Consider the following 26,056-nt stretch of genomic DNA (forward strand, 5'->3'; position numbering starts at 1 on the left):
AACCTGGTAATACTCGAGGGGCTTCTGGCTAGCCTAGTAACACTCAAGGGGCTTCCGGCTAGCCTAGTGCTAAGTACATAAGGAGAGGCGGACTAGTCTGTTGCTACTCAAAAATAGCCTGGTACTACTCGAGGAGTTTCTGGTTAGCCTAGTGCTATATAAGGAGGGGCTAGCCTGGTACTACTTAAGGAGCCTTGTGCTAGCCTGGTACTACTCAAGGGGCCTCTGACTAGCCAGGTACTACTCGAGGGGCCTCTGGTTAGCCTGGTAATACTCTAGGGGACTCTTGCTAGCCTAGTGCTCCATAAGGAGGCACTGGCTAGCCAGGTAGTACTCGAAGGGCCTCTTTTTATTCGTATGGTAGTATTTCAGGCTAGTCTAGTGCTACTAGCAGAGACTATGGTTAGCCTGGTGCTACTCAAGCACCTTCTGCTAGCCTCGTGCTGCTGAGCGTCTATGCAGACTCATAAAATTCTTCTGAATATGGTGGAATCCTGAAGACCGGGACACAGTTCTCAGTGGGGAGGGCTGGGGTAGGTGTGAGCAGATAACTTCAGGGGGGGGGGGGGGGGGGGGGGAGGGAGGGTCGTGAGCAAATGACGCCCACCCCCTGGTCTGAGGCTGGAAGAGACTTGTAAAATACTTTCACTGTTAGCCGAGTCTTAGCATCCCCTTGTGAGCGCCACGAGTGACCTTTAGCATGCACTGGATGCGCCTCCTAGAGGTGCCATGTGTAATAAATAACAGGTGCTTTTAACAGCCCCCACCCCCAGGAGCTCTTCAACTGCAGGGGCAGCTGGCCACAATTTACCCTTTCATCCCAGTATTGAGCTTTAACCATGAGAAAATTCTAATGGGAGACACTTTAGTATTTTTTTCCCAAACATGTATTTATTTAGTCAAAATATTTTAGGTATGTAGATATCACCACCAAAGACAGGCTGCAATTGGAAGACAGCTGCACACACAAATGATGGACAGAATGCTGAATTAATCAAACATTTCCCACCCCCTCCCCCAAGTTAAAGTCTGGGTTTAAATCCATCGTTCTTTTCCTCCACATGCCACCCCAGTTTAGACCCAGTCATATGCGAATCCGTTTTGACCCTGCCCCTCATGAGAGCAGTCCAGTCTGAACTGCCAGGCCAGGTCTTTCCTAGACCGGAAACATGCATCCTGGGACCAGTTTTTGGGTATCACCCCTCATCAGCCAGGCTAGCTTGAATTCCGGGGCAAAGTGAGCAAGGGACGCACGTCTGGGCATACCCATCCCACTTAGGGCGAAAAATGCTGTGCAAACAAGTGATGGGGAGAGGAGTTGGCCCAATGGCTAGGGCGCTCGTCCTCGAATCTGGGGAACAGGGTTCGAGTCCCGGCAACGATGCTGAACATCCTGTGATTCTGGGCAAATCACTTAATCTCCCCCGTGCCCAACAAAAAAAAAAAAACAAAAAAACTAATGTGTCCTCATGTAACGCAACTGGTGCTATGTAAAGCGCTCTGATCCCAGATACCTTCGGGTCAATTTCGCGCTATATGTTATATACATTCATTACACGCACGGCTACTCGCGAGTGTCCCGGCGCAAGACCAGACAGGGTAAGGCACTGGGCTTCTGGTGAATAAATGAGTTTGCAATTTCTTCTTAAATACCGTTGGATCCTGGATGGTGCGCAGGGCCAGGGGAAGAGCATTCCATGCAACCGCCGATTTCTCTGAAAAAGCGCTGCCCCCTATCCTCTGACGCTTGAAACGTGGGACCTGGGCATAACAAGGACGAAGAATGCAGGGAGCGCGCAGGAGCATAGAAGGATAGATGCTTCTGCAAGTAAAGTGGGCCACACCCGTAGAGCGCACAGTGGGCCAAAATCAGATGTTTACATTTCACTCTAACCGCCATGGGCAGCCAGTGGAGAGCGCGCAGCTGTTGATGCACACTGTCCCTGGCCGACAGACCCAGTAGGAGTCTGGCTGCGGTGTTCTGAACCACCTGTAACTTCTTCAGCAGGTAGCCCGGGATGCCAGAAAAAAGGGCATTGGCGTAATCCAGCCGAGACAAGATCAACGCACAGGTGACCGTTTCCCTCGCCGCCAGCGGCAGGAGGGGAAAGAATCTTCTGAAAGATTTAAGCAGGCCGAAGCAACCGCCAGCCAGCTTCTTGATATGTGCTGAGAAGGAAAGACCTTCATCGAACCAGACCCCCAGGTTTTTTGCTGGCTTCCCTATTGAGGTCGGTAGTGGGTACTCAGGAGGCCAGAGCTGCTCTCTGAAATGGAGGGGAAATTTACCGAATAGCAGAATTTCTGATTTTCCTTCATTGCACTCTAGCTGTGCCTCCGCCAGCCGTTTGAAAATAGATGAGGCAATGTTGGACCAATAGTACAGAGTCCGCGTTGTTGTCCCAGGTAAAGAGGAGCTGGGTGTCATCAGCACCTTAGCCCCCAACTCCTCTGCCAAATATATCAAAGGAGTAACAGATATTAAATAGGAGGTGACTAAGGGAGGATCCCTGCGGGACACCCGTACTTACTGGCTGAGGGTGAAGAAGAGGACTGTGGAATCCAGAACTGCTCAGACTGCCCTTCCAGGAAAGATTGAAACCAGCCCCACACAGTGCCAGACAGACCAATCTTGGCCAGGCGTGACAGAAGAAGAGTGCGGGACCGTGTCAAACGCAGCCGAGAAGTCGAGTAGAATCAATGCAGCCTTCCCGTCGGCGTCCAGACACTCCAGATTGGTCTCCGCCACCTCGACCAGCACCGTTTCTGTGCTGTGGGATGCCCGGAACCCAGATTGAGCTGGATGCAGGAGCGCCTCCTTTTCCACAAAATCGGTAAGCTATTTACCACCTTCTCACACACCTTCGCCAATGCAGGAAGGAGGGAGAGAGGCCGGTAATTCCCCGGACAGAGGGGGTCCAATGACTGCTTTTTCAGAGTGGCAAGATCTTGGCCTCCTTCTAAGCCAATGGAACCACCGCTTTCTGGAGGGACAAATTAATGATAGAGTTCACTTCTACATTAGCCACCTCAGCAACCGCTACCAGTAACCTAGCGGGACAGGGGTCCGAAGGCGAGCCAGACTTTAGACCTTTAAGAATTTTGAGACATTCCAGAGGACCGAGTGGCCTAAACACGGACAGTGAGTGGCCTGTACCGACAGGTTGACACTCCAGAAGTGGCTCTGTACTGATGCTGCAGCGGGTGAATGCTGATTGAATAGCCAAGATCTCATCCCTAAAGTAGCACCAAGAAGGTGAAGAGGACGACACACTAGCTTGGGCCACAGGAGACATGAAACTGTGGACAATCTTGTTAATGTCCTTAGAGTTATTGTTGGCTGATTCAATACGGGCAGAGTAGAATTGCCCTTTAGCCAGCTGGATGGCTGCATAATAGGTCTTCTGCTGATCTCTGAGCTTTCTCTTTTCGGCTGGGCAATAACCACCCCTCCGCCAGGCCTGCTCAAGGATTTTACAAGCGTGCTTCAAAGCTTTGAGAGATGGATTAAACCAAGGTTTGGACAGAGATTCTCCGTTAAAAAATAAATAAATAAATAAATAAATAAAATGGACGGAATGCTGAACTGGGTTGGCATAGCGAGCAAAAAAACGATGGATTTAACCCAGATCTTTTGACTGGGGGTGAATGTTTGACTTATTCAGCATTCAGTCCATCATTTCTTGCCGCAGCAATTCGAAGACCAGCATGCGAAAAAAACATAGGTCTCGCCTTTGGGATCGAATTGCTTTGCTAATGTTTTTTTGGGGTGTTGTACAACGTCAGTAAAAATCAAAATGCTTTTTGCCGATGCTGCGATGTGTGCATAGAGCATATGCACTATGACGCTGCAGACACCCGCGTCATTCAATAGGCGCACGCATGCATCACTACTTCCACACATGCCTATGAAATGCCACGGTAAAAAAAATTATTTGCTGATCCAAGATGTAGTTACTACTTAATATGGCAAATTTGGGAGAAAAAAAACATTTTAAATTGTGCTAAAGTGCATTTCAGCAAATGGAGCGGCCTAGCAGTCCAAGGCAGCTGCATGGCCATCCAAGATACAGAAAAAATGTAAAAGAATTTTTTTAAAAAATAACCACGAGGAGAGAGCATGCAATAGAAGAATAAATCGGGGAAATAAAAAAATATAAAGTCTGGTTGGAGACAGAGGGCTATAAGAGGAGACAAGCAGCACACGAAGAGAACAACACAGACTATGGGGCCTGGGATGCGAAGCACACAGAAGAGAGAGCAATACAGAGCGTGGAGGAGGGGCAGTATTTGGCAGGGTAGAAGCACACCAGGGAAAAGAGCCTTAAAAACACATGCACTATCATGGAGTGCTTAACAAAAAAAGGAAACGTAGTTCCCTAAAAGTGAGCAGTGGAAGGATATAATTACGCCATTTAAAAGGAGGGTATAGACACTATGCTCCAGGGATGGAACAAACACAAGAGGAGGTAAGAAAGTCATACAAACTGAAGCAAGCACATGAATAACAATAAAGCCCACCGATGGGAGCAATGTATGAGCCCGAAGACCATTGTAAGTTCTTGGTATAGCCCAGGAAAGGTCTTAAGAAACCAGGCCACTCCCTAACAAGACATCTGGAATGCAAACTCCCAAACCCCTCTGTCCGCCTCAACCATTCTTCTCCCTCCCTGACTCTCTCTCTGCCCAGTTTGTTAAGCTTATCCCCAGGCCTCTTATCGTAGCTTTAAAGTCTTACCAATATACCACCTTTCAGTTCCCTTCAATGTATGTTATCGAGTTTGAAAACATCCTTAATGCATAACTACATCTGCTTTGTAGACCTCATCTAGGAAGATGGCCTTGTGCACCCTCCACATCACATGGTGTGCGAGACCAGTCCGTCACATTTTGTGAGATGCCTTCACTCACAATATAACCCAAACCCCACAGTGCTCACAACACTAGGAGCAGCTTTTTGTGGTTAACAAACCTAGTGTCCTCTAACACTAAAGTCTGATTTTAAGCAGTCCCTGTACCCTCAACAAACTCAGACATAACTCTGGTAGGCCAAAGGTGAGAATTCACAGAAATTGTCAGGCATTCTTTTTCCCTCCTTTGAATTGTGCCTTCACGTCATATGAAAAACTCCATCAGACCTGTCAAGCAGGTCTTGACAGTTCAGCAGGATCAGACACCGATGTCAACATGATGCCGGTTGTGATGGAGGTCGCTCCGAGTGGAGTGACATAAGAAATGAAAGGGTGCGGGCCTGGGTGTTAGCTACATCTGCTTGTGACAGTGTAGGTCTCTTTAAAGTAATCAAGTGCTTAGTCCCAGCCCGTAGGTCGTCTCGTCAACGACACAACATACCTCCCAAAACCCAAGACCTTTTGTCCCTGGGTGCAGGCCATGGGTACGCTTTCGGTACCATATATTAGGAACATCTGGCAAAGGCAAATATGAAAAATAGGAGTACACCAATGTTTCCATGTTGAAAGGAGAAGCACAAGCACTTCACCAGTGGTTAGCAGGGGTAGAGTCTACAGCGTTCCATAGCCAGTAAAAACAAGGTTAAGCAAAAAACCCAAACAATTCAGGGTGACCCTGCAGAAAAGGCACATTGCCATCATCTTAATGTATTTTTTACTTTAAAAATGGTAACAGTTCCTGCCTAAAGAAGCCCCTGCATTTCTTAATCAAGGTTTAATTGCACAGCAGAAATGTACTGTACACCGACACTTTAGTCTAACAAAATGAGCCCATGCTTATAAACATACATGTTATCGTTTTAAACGCAGGATCATATATTACCTACAAACTTCATTGCTTTGCTTTCGCAGGCTCCAGCGTGTGCTCTGCACAGGACTACCTTGATCAGAGCCATATATTTACATTTATGAAAAAGTTATATGTAAAAAAAAGTTTTACATCTCAGCTTTATCTGCAAAGTAGGTCTGTTCCCGTTAAAGTGAAAGGCAGGATACAGCGGAGACATAAATTCCTATGATTTCACTTCCTGTGACCTCATGCTGCGATACAATTTCATCCCCTGCTTACTGTTTTAGGACTCATTCCCTGCTGAAGGCAGATACCTGGAACAGTGCGTACGAGTTGGACCCAAGATGTTTGACCACAGTCAACAAAACAGTCTGCGGCCTCTGCAAAGCGGTCTTTCTGCGCCCTTTACTGAAAGAGAAACAGTCTGTCGTGGTTGACGAGTAATGGCTGCTCCAGGACTTTGAAGACGCAGAGCCGCCATCTTGCCAACAGACATGGAATAAGTGTCAAACAGCCATGTACTGGCAGATCACTGCCTTTCGCAGGGTGCGTAAATGTTCCAAACAGGCTTAGGGCCAACTCACTGAGGTTTCGAGCCGGAGGAGGGTGAAGTGAGAGGAAGTGACATCAGTCGAGCTCCCTCAATCTGGGTAGCATGCCAAACTTCCATGCCACTTCAAACCCCAGAGGGTGGGAAGGAGGGGTAAGGACTACAGTGAATGACTTGTTTTGTTGATTATGAAGGGAGGTTTGCTTACTTTAGTCTTTGTACGGTGGCCCATTGAACCAGATTCTCTTCTCGATGCAAGCATACTCTCCTCACCAATAGTGCCAAGGTACGTCCAACTTACAGTTGCCAAATGCCCCCAAGTCATGTAGCAGCTTTAATCAGTCCTGGGTTTTTATCCTGCAGCATCTCCTAACATTTGGATATTTGAGTCCATGCTTACAAAGTTCAAAGCTATTCTACATGTCCCAAAATGCATGTCTGGCAGTGTAACAAGCCGTCTGTTAAAAAGCGAGGAATGACTGAAGATGCAAGTATGACACAGGCGTAACTGGCAGCCAGTCCTGGGGGTAACATTGGTGTGTGCCTCTCCTGTACACATGCGGTGACAGAGTCTTTCGCTCAGTTCATTGCACGGTACTGAAGTCTGGGAATAGACATACATGCAAATATATATGCATACAAACATTCATAGTGTACTATTGACAAAGGCAACCTTACACGAGAGTAGATTTACACATATATGTTTACTCCTACACTTTGAATACCGTTACGACTTTTGGCTATTCACCATTTCGGAGTGTAAAGTTACTCATAAGTGTAGACTTAAATTACACAACCCCCTGGAGAGATGCCAATTACAAGTTTAAGTTACTACCATGAAAAAGGAGCAGTAGTAAGCTCAGCACCTCACATAGCTAATCACAGACACTGCATCACCCTCCCGTAGAAAATAATGGCAACAGGGACTTACAGGAAACAATGTTAACTCACTTTAACTTATTTAGACTTTTAAATACGTTTATAACATTAATTTAACGCTAAAAACTTACCTGTATTAAAACATACATATTAATTTATGATAAAATATTCTAAAATATTTTTTTCATGTTAAAAATAAATGTAAACTTAAAAAAAATAATGAAATGAATTCTATATGTAACCTCTTGTCATTATAATACATATGTAAATCATTTAGGTGAAATTTGTGTAATACATCTAAATAATGTTAATATATATTTAAAACAATTAAATATTTTATTCAAAAGTTAATAGTGCTATAGCTTTTTTAAAATTTTGCTCTACATTTAAAATATATCAAATTAATTTATATTACTGTTAGCAGTAAAATATTTTTACTATTTTTTTCAAGATTAATAAACTTTTTTTGTTTTCTCTATACTTTACCATAGGCAGATCTCCACTCCAGTGGTGAAGATCTCCCTATGGTAAAATGTAGGGAAAATTATTTAATAATTTAACAATACTTTTCTGTTAACTTTTAATGTAAATATAATGTATAAATTTATTTTAAATGTAGAAAAAAAAATAAAAAAACATTGCTACAACATTACTACCTTCATTTTGAATGTATTCAACTACATTAAAACTATTTTCCTGAAGATTAAATCATAAAAAGAAACCACCATAAGGAAACAGTTGTCTTACTATAAATTAATAATTATTAAAAGTGATATATAGATTTATAAGTAATTTAAATATTTAATAAAATATTGCATTACTTTTTAAATTTAAAAAAAGGTTATTAAAATGTTAAAATAAAAATGTGTTTGACAATTTTAATAAAATTCATTTTTAACATTCAATTAAATGTATTTACATGTAAGTATGTTAAATAATTGTATTTAAAGTGAACACTATTTCCCATGGGGTTTTATTTGAAGTTCATACCCTAAATTATATTTAGGGCTCATCGTTTTAGGCTATTTATTTTTTTGACATTTCCAGCTGTATTAATCCATATTTAGATCATCTGTATTTCCCCATTTTTAATTTGTGTTTAGTGTATAAATGAAGCAGCAATAGGCATGTTTCCACATTTATTGAATTCATAAATGTATACAAAGACTTTTTTTTTTTTTTTTTTTAAACTCCAGCACAGGTCAATCTGCACACCTACTGACCTGGCCTTCGTAATGGACACTGTGGCAATCATCCACAAAAGACCTATTTTCTGTATTTTTCCATATTAAAAAATAAATACAAAGAGGAAAACAGATAGTTTTTTGTCTGTATTTAGGTGTAAAATTCAGTAAAAACGGAAAACTGACGGCCCTATTTACATTCTATGGAAGGGTGTTGCAGTACCAGTGGTTGGCCATGTGTGGTGCTGGACTTACTTCAGCTCTGAGATGGAGTACATTTAAGACTGTTTTGGGTCTTTTTTTCTGCTGTAGTAACTTTAGAACTGCAGTTTGTGAAAAAGAATGGGCTCGCTCTTTTGTGGGTGGGTGCCGTCACTCAAGGAACCGGGCATCAGAGTGTGACACCTCTCCAGGAAACCCATATCAGATTTGGGCAGAACGCTAAAAATTTAAGATTAGGTTTACATCACCCCATTAGTCGGAGTTCAGACTCTAAGGGAGTCATTAGGATGGCGGGCGAACTCTAGTCCGCCCGCCACCCTAGCGGTAACGGGACCGCTCGCCTGCCATACGGCGGTCTCGCCACCCCAATTATGATGCAACCGCCACCGCGGCGGTCACATCTGGCATTTTAACATTGCGGCAGGTGCTGCTGGCTGCAGCACCCACCGCAATGCTAGAAAGTCATGTTGTGTATCAGCATGCACAACGTGGCACACTTTGTGATTGGCAATGTAGGGGGGTACCATAGGAGACTGTAAAATCACTCCAGGAACCCACCATTGTTTCAGGAACCTCGCATCAGACTAACATGATCCAAGGAACCAGATATGACATCATTCTGGGAGCCTGCATCAGATGGGGACTTCCATTCAGGAACTTGAACGGCTGTTGACATCGCTCTAGGAGCTTGGTATCAGACTGACATCACTCTAGGAACCACATGGACATCATTTAGGGGACACCAGTAGTCGCAGGTGTGACCCCTGGCTTGCCATCTGCGATCACTGGCATTGCCGTTGCGACCCCTGGGCTCAAAGATGCCAAATGCAATGTCAACACCAAAAGTAAACAGTGATGTGCACTATTTACTTTCTACAGCTTCACCTGGGAACTGTGGCATTCAACTCTTAGCACTATTTATTTCATTTAAAAAAAAAATTTAAAAAAAAAAAAATTCAGGGTGGGCAGAACTTGCAAAGTTTAACTCTGCAAAATTCTGCAGGGTTCCATCGAAAGGCATAAAATAGGCAGATCGCCCTGTAATTTAGCGCCAGTAGCGTGAGCAGGGCTGAAAAACAGTGCAAACGGCAAGACCGGACAGCCATTCAACTTTATTTTGCTGTCACTCAAGTAGAAAATCTATTCGAGCAGCAGCAAATCTGCTCAAACGGCAGGCCTCATACCGCAAATGCCCGTGACCGCCACTTCCCGTGTTAGAAAATTACGCTCGGGGACACCAAATCTCGCAGCCCTCATCAGCTCGCATTTTCTGGAGCATTGTGTGAGAAACATTCTGCCACGCGGCAATTGGCAGGATTTGGCTAGAACTTCATGTTAAAGAGTAACACAGAGTGACCAAACTTCTGCCAATTCTGTGGGCAGAACGAAACATTACGCCCACCCGTAGAAATAAAAATATGAGTGGAATGTTCAGTCTCCTGAATTAAAATTAATTAAAAAATACACATTTTTAAATGTGATTTTGCAGATTTGTATTCTCCTGAACACATGGAAAATGTTGGGCCTTATTACTAGTTCGGCAGTGTACTGGACCGCCATACTAGTGGTGGTTTTCTGCCCACCGCCGTATTAGGAGTGTGGCAGCAAGACTGCCACAAAACCTCCAGCTCCGCCGAGATCAAAGATCCCGCTGCGCCACAGGTCCGAAAATGGCCAGGAATAGGTTGGCGGTGCCACATGCCGGCACCGCCAAGCATATTCCGATTTGAAGGTCCACCACCCATTTCATAGCAGTGAGCCCGCCAGGCAAGGGAGGGGGCCCTAACAGGGCTCCCAAACCCTTCTGGGCCTGGGGGAGGGTGCATCAAAGGAGGCACATGTTGTGCCCCCCTGGAATTGCACACCCGTTCCTGCACGGTGCGACATACATTGCATGGTGCAGGCCACACTGTGCAAGAACATGCTGCAGGTGCTGTCACGGCAGCAGTCTGCTGTTAACGTCCTCTTATAAGCCTGACGGACCACCTCCGTGAGACCGCCGCAGCACCGGATTACATGCGTAATGCAGGGGTGGGCACACTACGGGCTTGGCGGTCCTCCTGTTGGTGCAGCAGTGGCAGGCCGATAGGACCACCAAACTGGTAATAAGGCCCTTTGTGTTTGAATCAAAATCTTAGATCTGTGCTATGGAGTGCAATTACCCTCTAAAGTGATGCCAATCAAAGTATATTGACAATGCCAAGGAGCGATGTTGCATCTGTAAGATGGTTCACATTGCTCTACATGAAGAAATGACAGTGGATAAAGCGACTTATGTTCTATGACTCTGTGTGTCTTTCAGTAATTTCCAAAATATTTTGTGATTAAGGAATACATTAGGGAATCTATTAAATTAGGTCAGTTTGAAATATAAACAATTTGCCTTTAGGGTGCAGTTTTGGGCTGTTTGTGGCACTAGAGTATCCTCTTCCAAAAAATACATATTTTATGCAATAAAAAAGAGAAATGTTTAATGTTGCTCTGAATTATATGATCATCTTTTAAAATGTAGGTGGTTTGTAAAATAGACATTTATTAGTGTTAGTAACTTAAATTAGTATGTAATTGCGTGGTTGCTATCTTAACTTCAGCAGTCAGTCATTGTGATGTCATCTGGATTACTGTCAGGTGACCACACCTCAGTGTCAAAGTTCATATGATGTCCCTTCCTGTGATGTTACTGGGTCAAAGGGTTATATGATGTCAGTTCTGCTACCCCTGGCATTTTGGTGAATTGACGCCCATGATTACACTATGATATCATCTCAGGAATCTATTATCAAACTGTGACACCCTCAGGGACAAGGCATCAAACTGTGACATCACTCCAGGGACTTGGTACGATACTGTGACATCACTCTATTAACCTTGTATCCGACTGGGACATCACTGTATAAACTTGGTATGATACTGTGAGATCACTCCAATAACCTTGTATCAAACTGTGACATCACTCTATAAACTTGATACGATACAGTGACATCACTCTATAAACCTGGTATGATACTGTGACATCACTCTATAAACTTGGTATCAGACTGTGACATCACTCTATAAACCTGGTATCAGACTGTGACATCACTCTATAAACCTGGTATCAGACTGTGACATCACTCTATAAACCTGGTATCAGACTGACATCACTCTATAAACCTGGTATCAGACTGTGACATCACTCTATAAACTTGGTGTGATAGTGTGACATCACCTCAGGAACAAGGCATCAAACTGTGAAAGGACTTCAGGGACCTGGCATCAGACGGTGACATCACCTCAAGAACCTGACATCAGACTATGACGTCACTCCAGGACCCTGGCGTCCAGCCATCACAGAAGCCAGAGACTCCCTGTCCCCACGCAGTCATTGTTTGCAATAAATAATTCCTAATAAAAGAAATGACTCCTAATCGCTCTAGTGCTAAGGACGCGACTTCACCGTCCAGAGCAGTGGAATGTTTCACACGGTACACAAAACAGAATGAAGCAGGCGCTGCAGGCGCGCAAAGAGCCAGACATTCAAGCACCCCCGCGCGCCTCCCTTGGGGCAGATGGGGCGGGACGAGGGGTGTCCTCACTTTCATCCCTCGTGAGACGGAGGTATGTACCGTCTCCCTGTCATCAGACAGACAGCACGCAACACACATTCCAGCACTGCGGTGTGAGCCCTGACTGTGAGCCCCGGCAACCCCACCCCCCCCCCCCACCCCAACCCCCCCCCCCACCCCAACCCCCCCCAAATGATGTACACAGCTCTATGGGTACAGCAGCCCCCTACCCCCAGGATGTACACATGGTTCTATCCGAGGTGATAACACTCCCCCCCCCCCCATTATGTACACATGGTTCTGAGGGCACAACACCCACCTCACATGATGTACACAGCTCTATGGGTAGAACAGCCCCCTCCCCCCATGATGTACACATGGTTCTATCCGAGGTGATAACACCAACTCCCCCCCCCCCCCCCCCCCATTATGTACACATGGTTCTGAGGGCACAACACCCATCCCACATGATGTGCACAAGACTATCCACGGTGATACCCCCCTCATGACGTACACATGGTTCTATCAGCCACCTCCCTGATGCATACATCCCAGCTACATCATTAGTGGTAATTGAGTTGTATGTATAAAAATAAATAAAGAATGTAGCGTGCTCCCACGCGCACAATGAAGGCGCGCAGACCGCGGCAACGCCTTGAAGCAGCAGCCGGCAACACACCTGGGAGAACCGGCTTTTGAAAGGGCGGAGGCCAGCCGCCCTCACTAGCGAACCGACACCGCGTGGCACATGTAAGGGTGAGGCCGTCCTGTGGTTACCAGTGGAGTACCGATGGGGGTGGGGGGGTCCCCTTGCAGAATGTGGCGAGTGGTCCCTCAGTTCCTCATATCTCAGAGATATTCATAGACCGTGTGTGTGTGTGTGTGTGTGTGTGTGGGGGGGGGGTGGCATTTGAAGGGGGGGGGGGGGGGTACCTTGTGCATTGGGGCTTGCAGGGTCCTCCGTTATGCCCACTGTGCTGGTCCCGCATGTCTCTTGTGCAGTGTACTTGGGAATGGAGCTGCAGCTAACTCAAGCCCCGTTTCATTCCTACACCAAGAGCACACAGATGTGATGGAGTCAGCTGTCCACCAGGGGCGTCTCCACACTTACAGACCCGGAACCGGGTGGGAGAGAGGCCGGCAGTGTCCACCTGTACTCCGTCACATCCAACCATGTCCTGCACCCTCCGCACTTCTGACCATGCGACAACACCGCCCAGTGCTTGAAATGGACTGTCGGTACTGGGTGCCTGCACGTCTTTCATTTAAAGGGGTACCTGCACTTCTCAGCACAAGTTCAATGCCTTTTTTGGGAGTGTACCTGCACTTTCCAGCACAGGTTCAATGCCTTTATTGGGAGAGTACCTGCACTTTCCAGCACAGGTTCAATGCCTTTATTGGGAGAGTACCTGCACTTCTCAGCACAGGTTCAATGCCTTTTTGGGGAGTGTACCTGCACTTTCCAGCACAGGTTCAATGCCTTTATTGGGAGAGTACCTGCACTTTCCAGCACAGGTTCAATGCCTTTATTGGGAGTGTACCTGCACTTCTCAGCACAAGTTCAATGCCTTTATTGGGAGAGTACCTGCACTTCTCAGCACAGGTTCAATGCCTTTATTGGGAGCGTACCTGCACTTTCCAGCACAGGTTCAATGCCTTCATTGGGAGAGTACCTGCACTTCTCAGCACAGGTTCAATGCCTTTATTAGGTGTGTACCTGCACTTTCCAGCACAGGTTCAATGCCTTTATTGGGAGTGTTACGACATAATTGAAAATGTCCCGAAGCACACCTTTTTTGTTTGTTTCTTTAATCTTTTTTCAATGCTTTCAGCGAGTCCACTTTTTCCAAATTTGCGTGCAGCACCCGTGAACGGTGCGCCGTTCCTGTCACACCGGGGCAATTATACATTCGGTACATTTCCTTTACTCAATGCATTTCGGTTTGTGAAAAACCTTCGTCAGGAGTATCTATAAATTGTAAAAATGTATTTATTAACATCGCAAGACATTTGAACCCCAAAACAAACTTAATGTCTCCATATCAAAACAAATTACTGAACATTCCAATGCATCACCCCCGACCCAACTCCAAAACTTTAATTTCAAAAATACCGTGTGTGACATGCGAACCTCCATTAATACGATTCTCCCCTTCCATCAAAATCTTGAAAAGAACCTGTGCTTTTAACCCACACGCTTATTTTGAAACCGCCCTTCAAAAGCAATCCCTCCTGAACTTAAGTCGAAATGCATTGAGTAAAGGAAATGTACCGAATCTGGTGGATGCTTGGAAATTCGAATAACATTCATGTATAGGCCTGGATGGGCAATACACTGAATTTAAAAACTAAGAAGTTACGGATTACGCATCTCTTGACGTGAAGTTGTAACAAAATGGATAAAGAATGTCAAAACTTTTTGAAATAAATAAGACAACATTTGGATTACTATGGTGGATGAGTATTAATTTGATAATACCTATGTGTATACGCTGTGCAACCCGTGCGTGACCTGCTAACGCAGCGGGTCACCACCTCTCAGTTTTATTGGGAGTGTACCTGCACTTCTCAGCACGGGTTCAATACTTCTATTTAGGTGGTACAATAATCATACAGTCTCTTCTTTAGCACAAATAACCAATATATCGACAATGTAGAAAGAATTTTGGGCACACAAATATTTCATGAAGCCATCAAAGGCAATTCCTCCCCTGGAGGTCAATTCACCAAAATCCCAGGGGTAACGGATGTGACAAGACCAGGAAGTGACATCACGCTATCTTTCACCTACTATCATCCTAGAAAGTGATTTCACATGACCTTTGACCCCATGAGAAGGAGCATCCTTACAGATGCAAATCATACAAGAAGTGCAAGGCCAGAGGTTGGTACTGCCTTTACGGTCTCCCTCTTTCCCGCTTCTCTCTCATCCACCTGCCTCTTCATCAACCCCCCCCCCCCCCACACCACGTCTTCTCAGCGCTCTCCCCATTTGTTCCATTTCTGCTCTCTCCTCTCTCTCCTCTCTCGCAGCTGTCTGGCACTTACATCTCGCCTGTCGAGCCTCCCTCAGCTATTTGTATCTAAGCGGTCATCTCTTTATCAGCCCTCTCTCTCGTCTGTCTCCCCCTCTTTAAGGTATCCCTTCAGTTTCTCTATTCTTCTTCACCCATCTCATACCATCTCTTAAAGTCTACCCCCATCGGTCTCTCCCCTTCACCGCTTCGCCCAGCTCTCTCAATTGACTCCTTCTGACACCTCTCACTCCCTCACCCATCTCTTCCCCTTGCTCGCCTCTCTCTCTGTAGCGTCTACCTTGCACCAGTCTCTTTTCCCACCTCTCTAATTTGCTGGTTACCCCTCTAATGCCTCTTCAGATTAGATTATTTTCCCCCTTTCTCAGTTGTTTCTTTATGAATCATTTCCCACCAGTCCATCACCTCTCCGCTCATGACTTTCCATTCTCTCAGTCACCTGTACCACCTCTTTCTCTCCGAGCTCTCGCACGCCAGTCTTTCGAGACCACCTTCATTCCGCCGGTCTCCTACTCTCCGTCTCTTTAAACTGCCTCCTACCCATCTCGAAGATGCCTCTGTTTCAGTGTGCCCTCTCTACAGTGTTTATCGGGCCTGTCTCTTGAGCCCGGTTCTCACACCCGTCTCCTCTCTATTTCTCTCTTGCGCCTCATTTATATCCCTGCCACCTCTTTGTCTTTCCCACTGTCTGTCAAGTGTCTTTTTCGCCACTCTGTCTTAAACTTCTCTCGCCCCTGTCCGTCTCCCTCTCTCTCTCCCCAACATATATATTTTTGTCTCTATTGTATTTTTCTCATCGGTCTGTCACATCTGCCTTTCCCTCTGTCGGCTGTCTCTTATTTCGCCGTTCTGTCTTAAACTTTTCTCCGTCTGTCTCTCTCACACCTGTGTGTGTCTCTCTCAACATATATCGCTTTATCTTTTCATCTCGCTCAGTTGTTTATTTTTCTTTGTCTCTCTCTCTCTCAAGCACACACTCCTTTGCTTCTGGCTCTCACCCATCTAATGTCTCCTTCCTTCCTCCGGTCCCTCTGCTGCTGCCTCGGTCCGCTCTTCACACTTGTTTTCTCTACTCTCTGCTGATTTCCCTGTCCAGAGACACGTAGGCGCCTTTTGACGTCCTTCCCAATCAGCAACAATGAGTGATGTTGCAAAGTTGTGTTATTTTCAGGTCACCACTGTGCCAGGTTCTTGCTGAGTGTGCACGCTGCACGAGCAGCTCCGCCCTTGTACCTCAGGCCACAACAGGTACGGAGCTGTGTCCGTGCAGTGTCACTGCTGAAGGGTTATTATTGCAGGCAAGGGTAATGCTGGCTGCGAGTTAAAAGAACAAGCATTGGCACAGCCAATAGGTCTCGCCTTTGGGACCTTATACGTGTTCAGCCATGCAACAGTGGATGTTGTTGTACCAAGGATATTGTGCTGGATAACCAAACACGTATAAGGTCCCAAAAGCGAGACCTATTGGCTATGCCAATGCTTGTTCCCTTTCCTACAGACCCATGGTTCACAATGCCCTTGCAACAGTGACCCAAGTGAAAGTTCAGCAAAAGAATTAAAGAATATTTTGTTCCTTTTCGCCACATCTCTTGACACCTCCCACACCTCCTGGCAACGCCCCGCCCCCCCCCCCCCCCACTCAGGGTCGCAGAGCCCATACTTTCATACATAATTAGCACCTGTGTAGCGCTCAACCTACCGTTAGCGTGGCGTCACCGTGCGGGGGTGCAGTGACCCCCGTAGCCCCCCGCCCTCCCCTCCCCCCCCCCTGCACTCAGGGTCACAGAGCCCATACTTTCATGCATTGAAACAGCGGAATATGAGCGCCCGTGTAGCGCTCAACCTACCGTTAGCGTGGCGTCACCGTGCGGGGGTGCAGTGACCCCCGTCGCGCCCCCAACCCTCAGGGTCGCAGAGCCCATACTTTTCATGCATTGAAACAGCGGAATAATGACGCCCGTGTAGCGCTCAATCTACCGTTAGCGTGGCGTCACCATGCGGGGGTGCAGTGACCCCCGTTGTAGCAGCTCCAGTCGGCCGAGGTTCGTGTGGAGCTCTCCTGTCTGTAGCTCGGCAGACAAGAGCGCATTATTAAAGCTGAAACACAGAGTCACCGGAAGAACCGCGGGAGCAAAGATAAGCAAAGTCTGGGTGAATAGAACAGGGAAGGAAAAAGGAATATTTGAAGGAAGGGGGAAGAGAAGGAAGCGTGGATGAATGAGTAGGTGGATAAAAAAAGTGGGTGAAAGGATGAATGATAGCTGGATGGATTGGTGCAAGGATGGCAAAGTAAAGGGAAGGATGAATGAGTGAATGGATCAGTGGATAGACAAGTGAAAGGAGGGCAGAGTAAATGGACTGACAGGCATGGATGGATAGGTGAATGGATGTTTGTCTAAGTAAATGGATGGATGGATGGCAGATTGGATGGAATGATGGAGGAATGGCAGAGTGGATGGATTGATGGATGGGAGGATTGATGGATGGGAGAGTTGATGGATGGATTATGGCAGAGTGAATGGATGAAGGATGGATGGACTAGTAGATTGCAGAGTGAATGGCTGGATGGCAGACTGGATTGATGCATGGCAGAGTGGATGAATGAATGGTTGGACAGCATACTGGATGGATTGATGGATACATGGCAGATTGGATGGGTGTTGAAATGGATGGATGGAAGAGTTGATGGATCGATGAAGGAAGGATGAATGGCAGAGTGAATGGATAGATGCAAATTAGATAGAAGGATGGCATAGTGGGTGAATAAATGGATAACAGAGTGGGTGAATTAATCAATGAATGTCAAAGTGGATGGATGGTAGAGTAGATGACTGGATGGATGGCAGAGAGGATTGATCTATGATCGACAGAGTGGGTAGATTGATGGATGGATGGCAGAGAGGATTGATCTATGATCGACAGAGTGGGTAGATTGATGGATGGATGGCAGAGAGGATTGATGGATGGCAAATTCCATCAATCCAACATAACGTGCAGGGGGTGTAGGAGTGACACAAACAAATCGAGCACGTGGTATGTCTATTTCCTGCAGCCCATGAGGATCGAAAGACCCTGTTAAAGAGCGAATGGAAGTAACTCGGCCTTCGCCGTGCCGGCAAGCCATCCTTGCACCAATGAACCCGGACAATCCACAGCTTAATATCCGGTTCACCAAGTTCGTCACAGGAACAGCAAGAAAATTCATACACAGCGAGAGCCAGCAAGCCATCAACGGTGAATCATTAAAGGACAGATTCAGCCCCACATTGTTCCATTTGATTTGCAGACTCGTCCGCACCACTCGAGCAGCAGACCACGGCCTCTGGCGTACGGACTATCTTGCTTTCCTGTGTATCCCTGGAACTTTCAAATTATTGTATGCAGGGATTTTATTATATACATGGAATTGCATCACCAGGGACTTTACCACAAATACGGAATCACATTACAGCGTTATTATTGCCTTTTAATAACTAATATCTGCCTGTGGCCCTAGCAGATGATAAGAACCATAATTATTCATTCTAATTTTAACTGTTTAATTACTTTAAAAAAAAAAAAAAAAGTGGTCTTACTGTTTAGACGAGTTAATACTTTTTATTATTACAAAAAACAGGTTTCTAGGATTTTAAATCCATGGATGGCAGAGTGGATGGACAGATGGCAGAGTGGATGGACAGATGGCAGAGTGGACGGACAGACAGATGGCGGAGTGGACGGACAGACAGATGGCGGAGTGGACGGACAGACAGATGGCGGAGTGGACGGACAGACAGATGGCGGAGTGGACGGACAGACAGATGGCGGAGTGGACGGACAGACAGATGGCGGAGTGGACGGACAGACAGATGGCGGAGTGGACGGACAGACAGATGGCGGAGTGGACGGACAGACAGATGGCGGAGGGGACGGACAGACAGATGGCGGAGTGGACGGACAGACAGATGGCGGAGTGGACGGACAGACAGATGGCGGAGTGGATGGATAGATGGCGGAGTGGATGGATAGATGGCGGAGTGGATGGATAGATGGCGGAGTGGATGGATAGATGGCGGAGTGGATGGATAGATGGCGGAGTGGATGGATAGATGGCGGAGTGGATGGATAGATGGCGGAGTGGGTAAATGGATTGATGTAATGGGGACAGACTGAATGGATGGATGGATGGCAGAATGTACGTTTGAAATAGTGGACGTCAGTAGGCGCATGGAAGAGTGAAGGAATGAATAGATAGATGCATGGACGGAAGAGACAAGGAACCTGTTCTAGGGTGGGTTCGGCTCGCGTGCTTTGCTTGCTTGGTGGCATCAGGGCTTTAGTTCAAAGTGGGGGCTGTTTACCCTTTCTGGCTACTCCCTTGTCAAAACGCCCACTGGTTGTTCTAGATATGATGTTTCTAACATTTTCGTCTACGATCGGAATAATGTCGTTAAAGTAGTAGTGCGGGCATCAGGTTGCTACTGGGTGTAACCCCATGAAGACGAGGCACGTGCTAATCTCAGAAAAATAAATCTCAGGACATTAATGCTACATGGAAAATAAAAGCTGGGTGCCTCGGGATGCAAGATTGGTACCTTCAAAGCAGGTGCGTTGACCCACTTAGCTATTTTACTGAACTCTAATAGGCTCGAGAACTGCAGGTTACGTGTAAGTGTCCGCAGTGAGCGCATCCCCCACTCTGCTATCTCAGTGAGATTCCAACAAACGACCTGCAGGTTGCACACTGGCCCTGCCGCATATAAATGCGGGCGTAATCCATGGCCCCCAGATAATATCGCGAGCCTCCCTATAATTTCTGTCTGGATACAAAAAAATCCGGCGTAACCACGTGAATGTGGAGAATCGGAAATGTAACGCTCGGGCATATTGTCAGCTTTGTTAATATATGAGCATGAGAGGAACACTATATTTTTTGACTGACGGGTAGAGGGGACTATGAGCAGAGAGGATGTGGTCTAACGGCTAGAGCAGTTGACGTCTAAGCTGGAGAACAGGGTTCGAGTCTCGGCTACGGTTCTGGGCAAATGACTTAATCCCCCCGTGCCTAAGAAAATTGAATGTGTCCTTGTGTAACGAAACTGGTGCTCATGTAAAGCGCTTTGATACACGATCTATCAGGTCTAGTTCACGCTATATAAAACTTCCCCCCCTACCCCCCATGACGCCTGAACGTGTGCTCGCTTTATCGCTTTTTAGTGCTTGAGAAGTCCCTCAGCAGCACGTGAGAAGCACAGAGCGAGTGTGCCTCGAGCCCGATCCCGACTCAGCCTCACCATTGGACCTCAAACCAGAGGCCCTCAGCTGTGCCCTTCTACCTCAGTCCTGATAAGAGTCATCTCTGGGCGCACCTCAGACTCAGCTCCACCATTGAACCTCAAACCCAAGGCCCTCAGCTCTGCCCTTCTACCTCAGTCCTGATAAGAGTCATCTCTGGGCGCACCGCAGCCCTTCAACTGACCCTGACCAAGCTCCACCATTGGACCTCAAACCCGAGGCCCTCAGCTCTGCCCGTCTACCTCAGTCCTGATAGAGACATCTCTGGCCCTTCACCTGGCCCCTGCGCTAATTCAGACTCCGCTCTTTCAAGGCACCCTGTTGCGTCGAGGTCACGGTGATGAGGCGCCGACAGGCCTGATGACGCAGTGTGTCCTGAGTCCCCATAAGAACGTCACTCGAGTCGTGACACGGCATCGTGGAGGAGATCAACGACCACGAGGGGGTGTGGGCCGCCGAGCCTCGACCTCTTACTTTCTGTCCCCCCCTGCACGTGACTGCAGCAACAACCACCCTAACCGTGGTGGGAGAGGGGAGCTTGCCAACACCCCTCCCGTTTCGTACATGTTGGAACCCACCCAACATCACACACCTCCGCCATGGCTCAGACTCGGCTCGTTCATTGCACCTCCACCATGGTTCAGTCTGCTCCATCAGTGCAACTCAACCCTCAGTTGAGTCCACATCCATGCGTGGCTCAGCCACTGCCGTCCAGGCTTGATCCAAACTCCCTCCTGCCACCATAGTCTTGAGCCACACTCCCCTCTACCAACGCACCCCGTCCCCAATCCCACCTCTGCTCCGTGAGTACACCCCGACTCTGTTGCAGCTCTGCCAGGGTTCCCCAAACCCCTTCCCATTGGACAGTTCGAGTGTACAATAACTAGGTGTATTCGGACTCCGCTCTGCCCGTGCATTTCAACCCTGACCCATGCTTTGCACCTGTACTTCGCTGTCACTGTCCTATTCCTGTCCTTAAAACCAATGTGACCTTACTAACCGCACGCTTAGCACATAACCTTCCCAAAGTATCCAGTGCCCGGGTTCCAGGAGCATAAATGGCGCTCTAATTAAGTATACATTGTTTCGCTCATCATGGGTGGGATGGCAAATACAGTCGCTATACGCCCATCGCATTCGCAGCTTTCTTTTCCTCCTTGATAGATACATCGAAATGCTATACATTGTGTCATAGTAAAATGTTATTTATAATGCTTAGAAACGGCGTGCTTGTTAAAAAGCGCTAGTTGTGTAAAAAGCCTTAGTCTGCTATGCCATGTCAACTTAACCCTGTTAGCAGGCCCCCTGCTGTTCTAGTACACATTGTGCTCCCAGTGTCAGATAATTCGCCCAGCCTGCAAATGCCCTGGCTTCTTGCGGGTGTGAAAACACCACGTTCTTCCCCTCGGTACAGCGCCCTCATACCCAGTGTGAACTCTTCCTTGACGATTTGAAGAGCTCGTCTTTTAGTTCGCATAGCCCTGCTTAGGTCCGGAATTATCAGAACTTGGTCTTTAAAGTGTCGCTGCCTCTAGTTATCGCAGGGTACCAATTTCACAACGGCAGCCGCCACCCCACACCACTCTCTATCGAGTCCTTGCATTGTCACGCACAGAATCATACCGATTTACCAGGCTAGACCGACCTCCAAGCGACTCTTGGTGACAGTCCCAGGACCACGCGGTCGCAGAGCACTCCTGCATGACGACGCCACTACCGGACCGAAAATTGGGGGCTAAGTCAGGTCCCCAGTAAGACATCTGACCAACAGCCCAGCCCTCCCCCGAACCTCCGAACATTTTCTTTCAAACTGTATAATATAATGCACAGAATGAAAAGAGAAAAAAAAACCTCTGAAAAGCTCAACCTAATAGAACCTCGATTAAAGTATGTGGAATTTAGGTGCGAAACATCCATTAACTCATACCAAGAAAGATACACCCATAAGCAGGACAGGATACATAGAAAAAAATTCCACGGATCTCTGGTCTTTATGGGGCCATGTGTTTCTAAAACACATGGCCCCATAAAGATAAGAAAGCTCGCTACGACAGAAGGAAAGCAGGCGAGCCAGTCCGGGTGGGCCGGCCAGAAACGCAAAAAGGAGGCACCCTGGAAACCTTATTTCCAATGGCGGCGCACCGTTTAAGATAAACGGTGACGCAAGCCAATGGAAATAAGGGGCAGGGCTTCAAGCCCTTTTCAGAAAGTACTCATCTGCATTAAATCTCGCCGTGCATGTGCGCAGCAACGCTAGGCGAGACCTAAGAAGCGCTCAGGAAATCCTAATTTAGCATTCCTGCAGTGGCGGCCGGTAAGGGACAGGCGGGGGCGGTTTGAATTTTTTTTTTTTTTTTAAATCACTTAACTGATCTTGCCACATCGAGTGAGTCTCTTCCAGGGACTGGGAAGCACCCAGGTTCCCCACGAAAGATCACAGCGCTGAAAAGCAGCATTGCGATTGGTCTGAGCGCCGTGGTTCGGAACTCAGCCAGGGAATGGGGGCCTGGGCAGGTTCTCGCCTGCATGGAGAACATGTGTAGTGCGTATGATTTTTTGCCTGCCCGAGAGTGCCGGTCAAACATTAATGCGCACTTTACGGAGTGCACAACCACTCCTCCTACCTGACATTAGAGGAGCCGAGCCCCGCCTCAGCCAGACGATACGAAAAATAAAATTATATCTTCAGTTATTTTATTTTTTCGTTTACACTGCTCCATGAGCAGTGGGGCGACGCTCCTCCGCCGAAGTGGAGGAGCCAACACTACTTTAGCGATCTACTAGGAACGGGGTCGCAAGGGTAGTGCCAGGGGTCGTAAGGGGCAAGCTAAGGGTCGCAAATGCGATCCCTATATGACATCCATGACCCCTCCTAATCTCCCAATAATCTAGGCCTATGCGACAAAGGTATTACTGTTAAAATTAGACCAAGCTCTAGCATCAACAAGGATTGAAAACTATAAATGGACACGACTAGTGTCTTACAATAACATTTCTAGGAGTAAAACATTCGTACAAGAATGATACTACATTCCCGATCTCATATTTGCCCAAAATGTAGACAAAACCTAACTCTGTGCAAACATGCTAAAAAAAAATTAAGAGCAATATTAAATAGTGCGAACATGTCAATAAAGTGCAGCAATCAATGGTATTTAAAATACAGAGAAAGATCACAAAGGGCAAATTTACCTGGCCCTACATCTCTCGTAAACAATAACCCACCCCCTTCATCAAAGGAAAAAAAAAATGCCACAACTGTTCACATTTTTGCAGTTGAGGATTCCTCTTGGAATACACATATTAACTGTCCTACCCTAGTCATTTTAGCTTGCCATTGAGCAAATGCTGGACGAGAAGAAGTTTTCCAAACCTGTAAAATAAGTGATCTTGCAATTGAGACAGCTAAAAAAGTAAACTTTTGTCCAGACCTCGCAAAAGCCTCATTATTGCCCATCAACCGAAAAGGAACTACTAGTAAGTCTGGTGTCACGCTTTTTGATAATTGTTTATATATAAAACTAAGTATCTGGTCCCAGAACGGTTGCAAAACTGGGCAGGTAAAAAGAAATATGTGCCCAATCTCCTTGCGCCATTGTTGAACATCTGAAACACTTATTAGAAACATTAAAAAAACATTTATTCAAAAATTGGGGGGTATATTAAAGCGTCCATCCAGCAAATAAAAAAATTAAAAAAATCCTTAAAAGTTTGCTGCTCTAAACAGTTTATGACCAAAAGTGGAAATATAACTACTGATGTGAGAAAATAGCACACCGTGTTGCTGATGTTATCTTATGAAGACATTTAGGATCAAGTTCATGCTGAATCCTCTGATGTAGCAATTTATACCCGCTGCCAACCCTACCATAATATTTAAAAAAAATTAAAAAATGTAAAAAAAAAAAAAAAGAAAAAAAAAAAAAATCAAGCAGAAAGCCCTATATCACGGGCAAGGTCCCACAAGAAACTGGAAACTTGTGCAAAACTAAGCCACAGAACAGAAGTGCTCTCATAGTCCTGGATCGCTCATGGTTGTCGGGTCTTCCACCTACCATTTATTATAAAATCTTATAATATAACAAACCCATGTCTATTCCAAACTTTAATTAAGTATTCCGGGACATTCAGCTCGGACTCACGGGGGCAAGATGGCCGCCGTGGCTCTGTAGAGAGAAGTCGCATACCCTACTCTCTCCTATCCTAGGATGATGGAGTATTGGTGAACCTAGCGATGTGGGCTCTGACTTACCGGATTGTTCTTGACACAGTGGATACACTTAATCCAGGCTGGTTGAGGGGCTCCCCTACAAAGAAAGTGATAAGGAAGGTGATAGACTGGCTGAACGGCTGGAGAAGGCTGTTTAACGACGGGAAAGTGCCTCTGAAGATGCCCCAAAGGCTCAAGGCGGAGAGAGAAAAAATATCGTCAGCAGGACCGATCAAACCCTCAGGGGTTGCTGTGAGAGAAGGGGCTATCCCAAAAACAGCCTCTGTGGGAAAAGCGGCGGAATTTTTAAATCGGAGGTCGAAGAGCACAGTAGCAAAGAATGCGGAGAAGCAAGAAAAGAAATTTGATGCAGGTCCGGAGACCCGCTCAGCGATGTATAAGTCGGCGAGGGATAAAGATCAGAAGCGCCAAGCGACCTTACCAGAGTCGTTCATCACAAGGATTCCTCCGTCTGTTCCACGAATACAGATCCAGGCAGATGGTCCGCAGCAAGAGGAATGGCAGGATGAGAGGCTGCCGACGGCTACCGGCGCCCAGGGAGACAGCTGTCAGACAAACGCGGAAGCAGAGTCAACGGACCGCGAGGACGCAAGCAGCGGAGGCCTGGTTGCTAGGCAACCGGGAAGCGATGCAGGAGTTGGCGCGGTGAACGCAGAGCGGCGTGTAGAAGCTCCAGAAGCCGGGGGAGGCGAGGAGGAAGAGGTGGAGGTCGGTAAGGAGTTGGGCTGTGATACCGACACTGGCACTGCTTCTAAGCGGCGTGTAGAAGCTCCAGAAGCCGTGGGAGGCGAGGAGGAAGGAGTGGAGGTCGGTAAAGAGTCGGGCTGTGATACCGACATAGACATAGACACTGCCTCTAAGCAATTAGAGAAGCAAAACAACTCGCAGATGTTAGACGCTCTCCTGTTAGTAGAGGCAGGGTTATGCAATAAGCATTTGAAGGGCACTGAGGCAAGCCGGGGCAGCACGCAGAGCCTAACAGAGCAGCATGGGCTACACTTGGATCTGGACTTGAGTAGAACTAACAAAAGCATAGATAGAAGTATGAGGGGAGGTTCACCTGAGTTTTTTTCGGTTAACGAGGGCTCGGATTCATCAAATCCAAGCGAGGTGGAATCAGAGGAAGAGGGGAGTCGAACTGAACGTACTTCTGACTCAGATATTAGCAACGGATCTAGCGAATTAGTCACAAAAAGGAAAAAAAGTTCTATGGGAGTAAAAAGGAGAAGTGGAAGAGGTTCAAGAAGTAGTATGACTAAAAAATTATCATGGGACTACTCCGCTACTTCAGAGACCTACAAAGAAAGTGAGCAGGAAGGAGGGGAGAAGGAGGGGAGGCGGAATAACCAAAATGTAACCCTCGAAATGCTCTTTGG

The 26,056-nt window shown here is 46.8% G+C and overlaps 1 protein-coding gene across 11 annotated transcripts in view; it reads right to left on the reverse strand.

The window, feature by feature from the left end:
* Window positions 1–26,056, reverse strand: part of LOC146869170 (uncharacterized) — a 166,788-nt gene that overhangs the window by 80,998 nt on the left and 59,734 nt on the right. For 3 of the 11 annotated variants that reach the window (XM_085640910.1, XM_085640996.1, XM_085640922.1), the window contains exon 1: window positions 16,174–16,297. The exons of 7 other annotated variants lie outside the window; for them this stretch is intronic. In XM_085640910.1, coding sequence (XP_085497036.1) covers window positions 16,174–16,177 — 4 coding nt within the window. In that variant the 5' untranslated portion in view covers window positions 16,178–16,297. Of the gene's footprint in view, window positions 1–16,173; window positions 16,316–26,056 lie in introns of those variants that run through there. One more of the 11 variants, XM_085640902.1, reaches the window with a different exon arrangement.

The sequence above is a fragment of the Triturus cristatus genome, chromosome 1_1, assembly GCF_964204655.1.
Source record: "Triturus cristatus chromosome 1_1, aTriCri1.1, whole genome shotgun sequence".
Classification (NCBI taxonomy): Eukaryota; Metazoa; Chordata; class Amphibia; order Caudata; family Salamandridae; genus Triturus; species Triturus cristatus.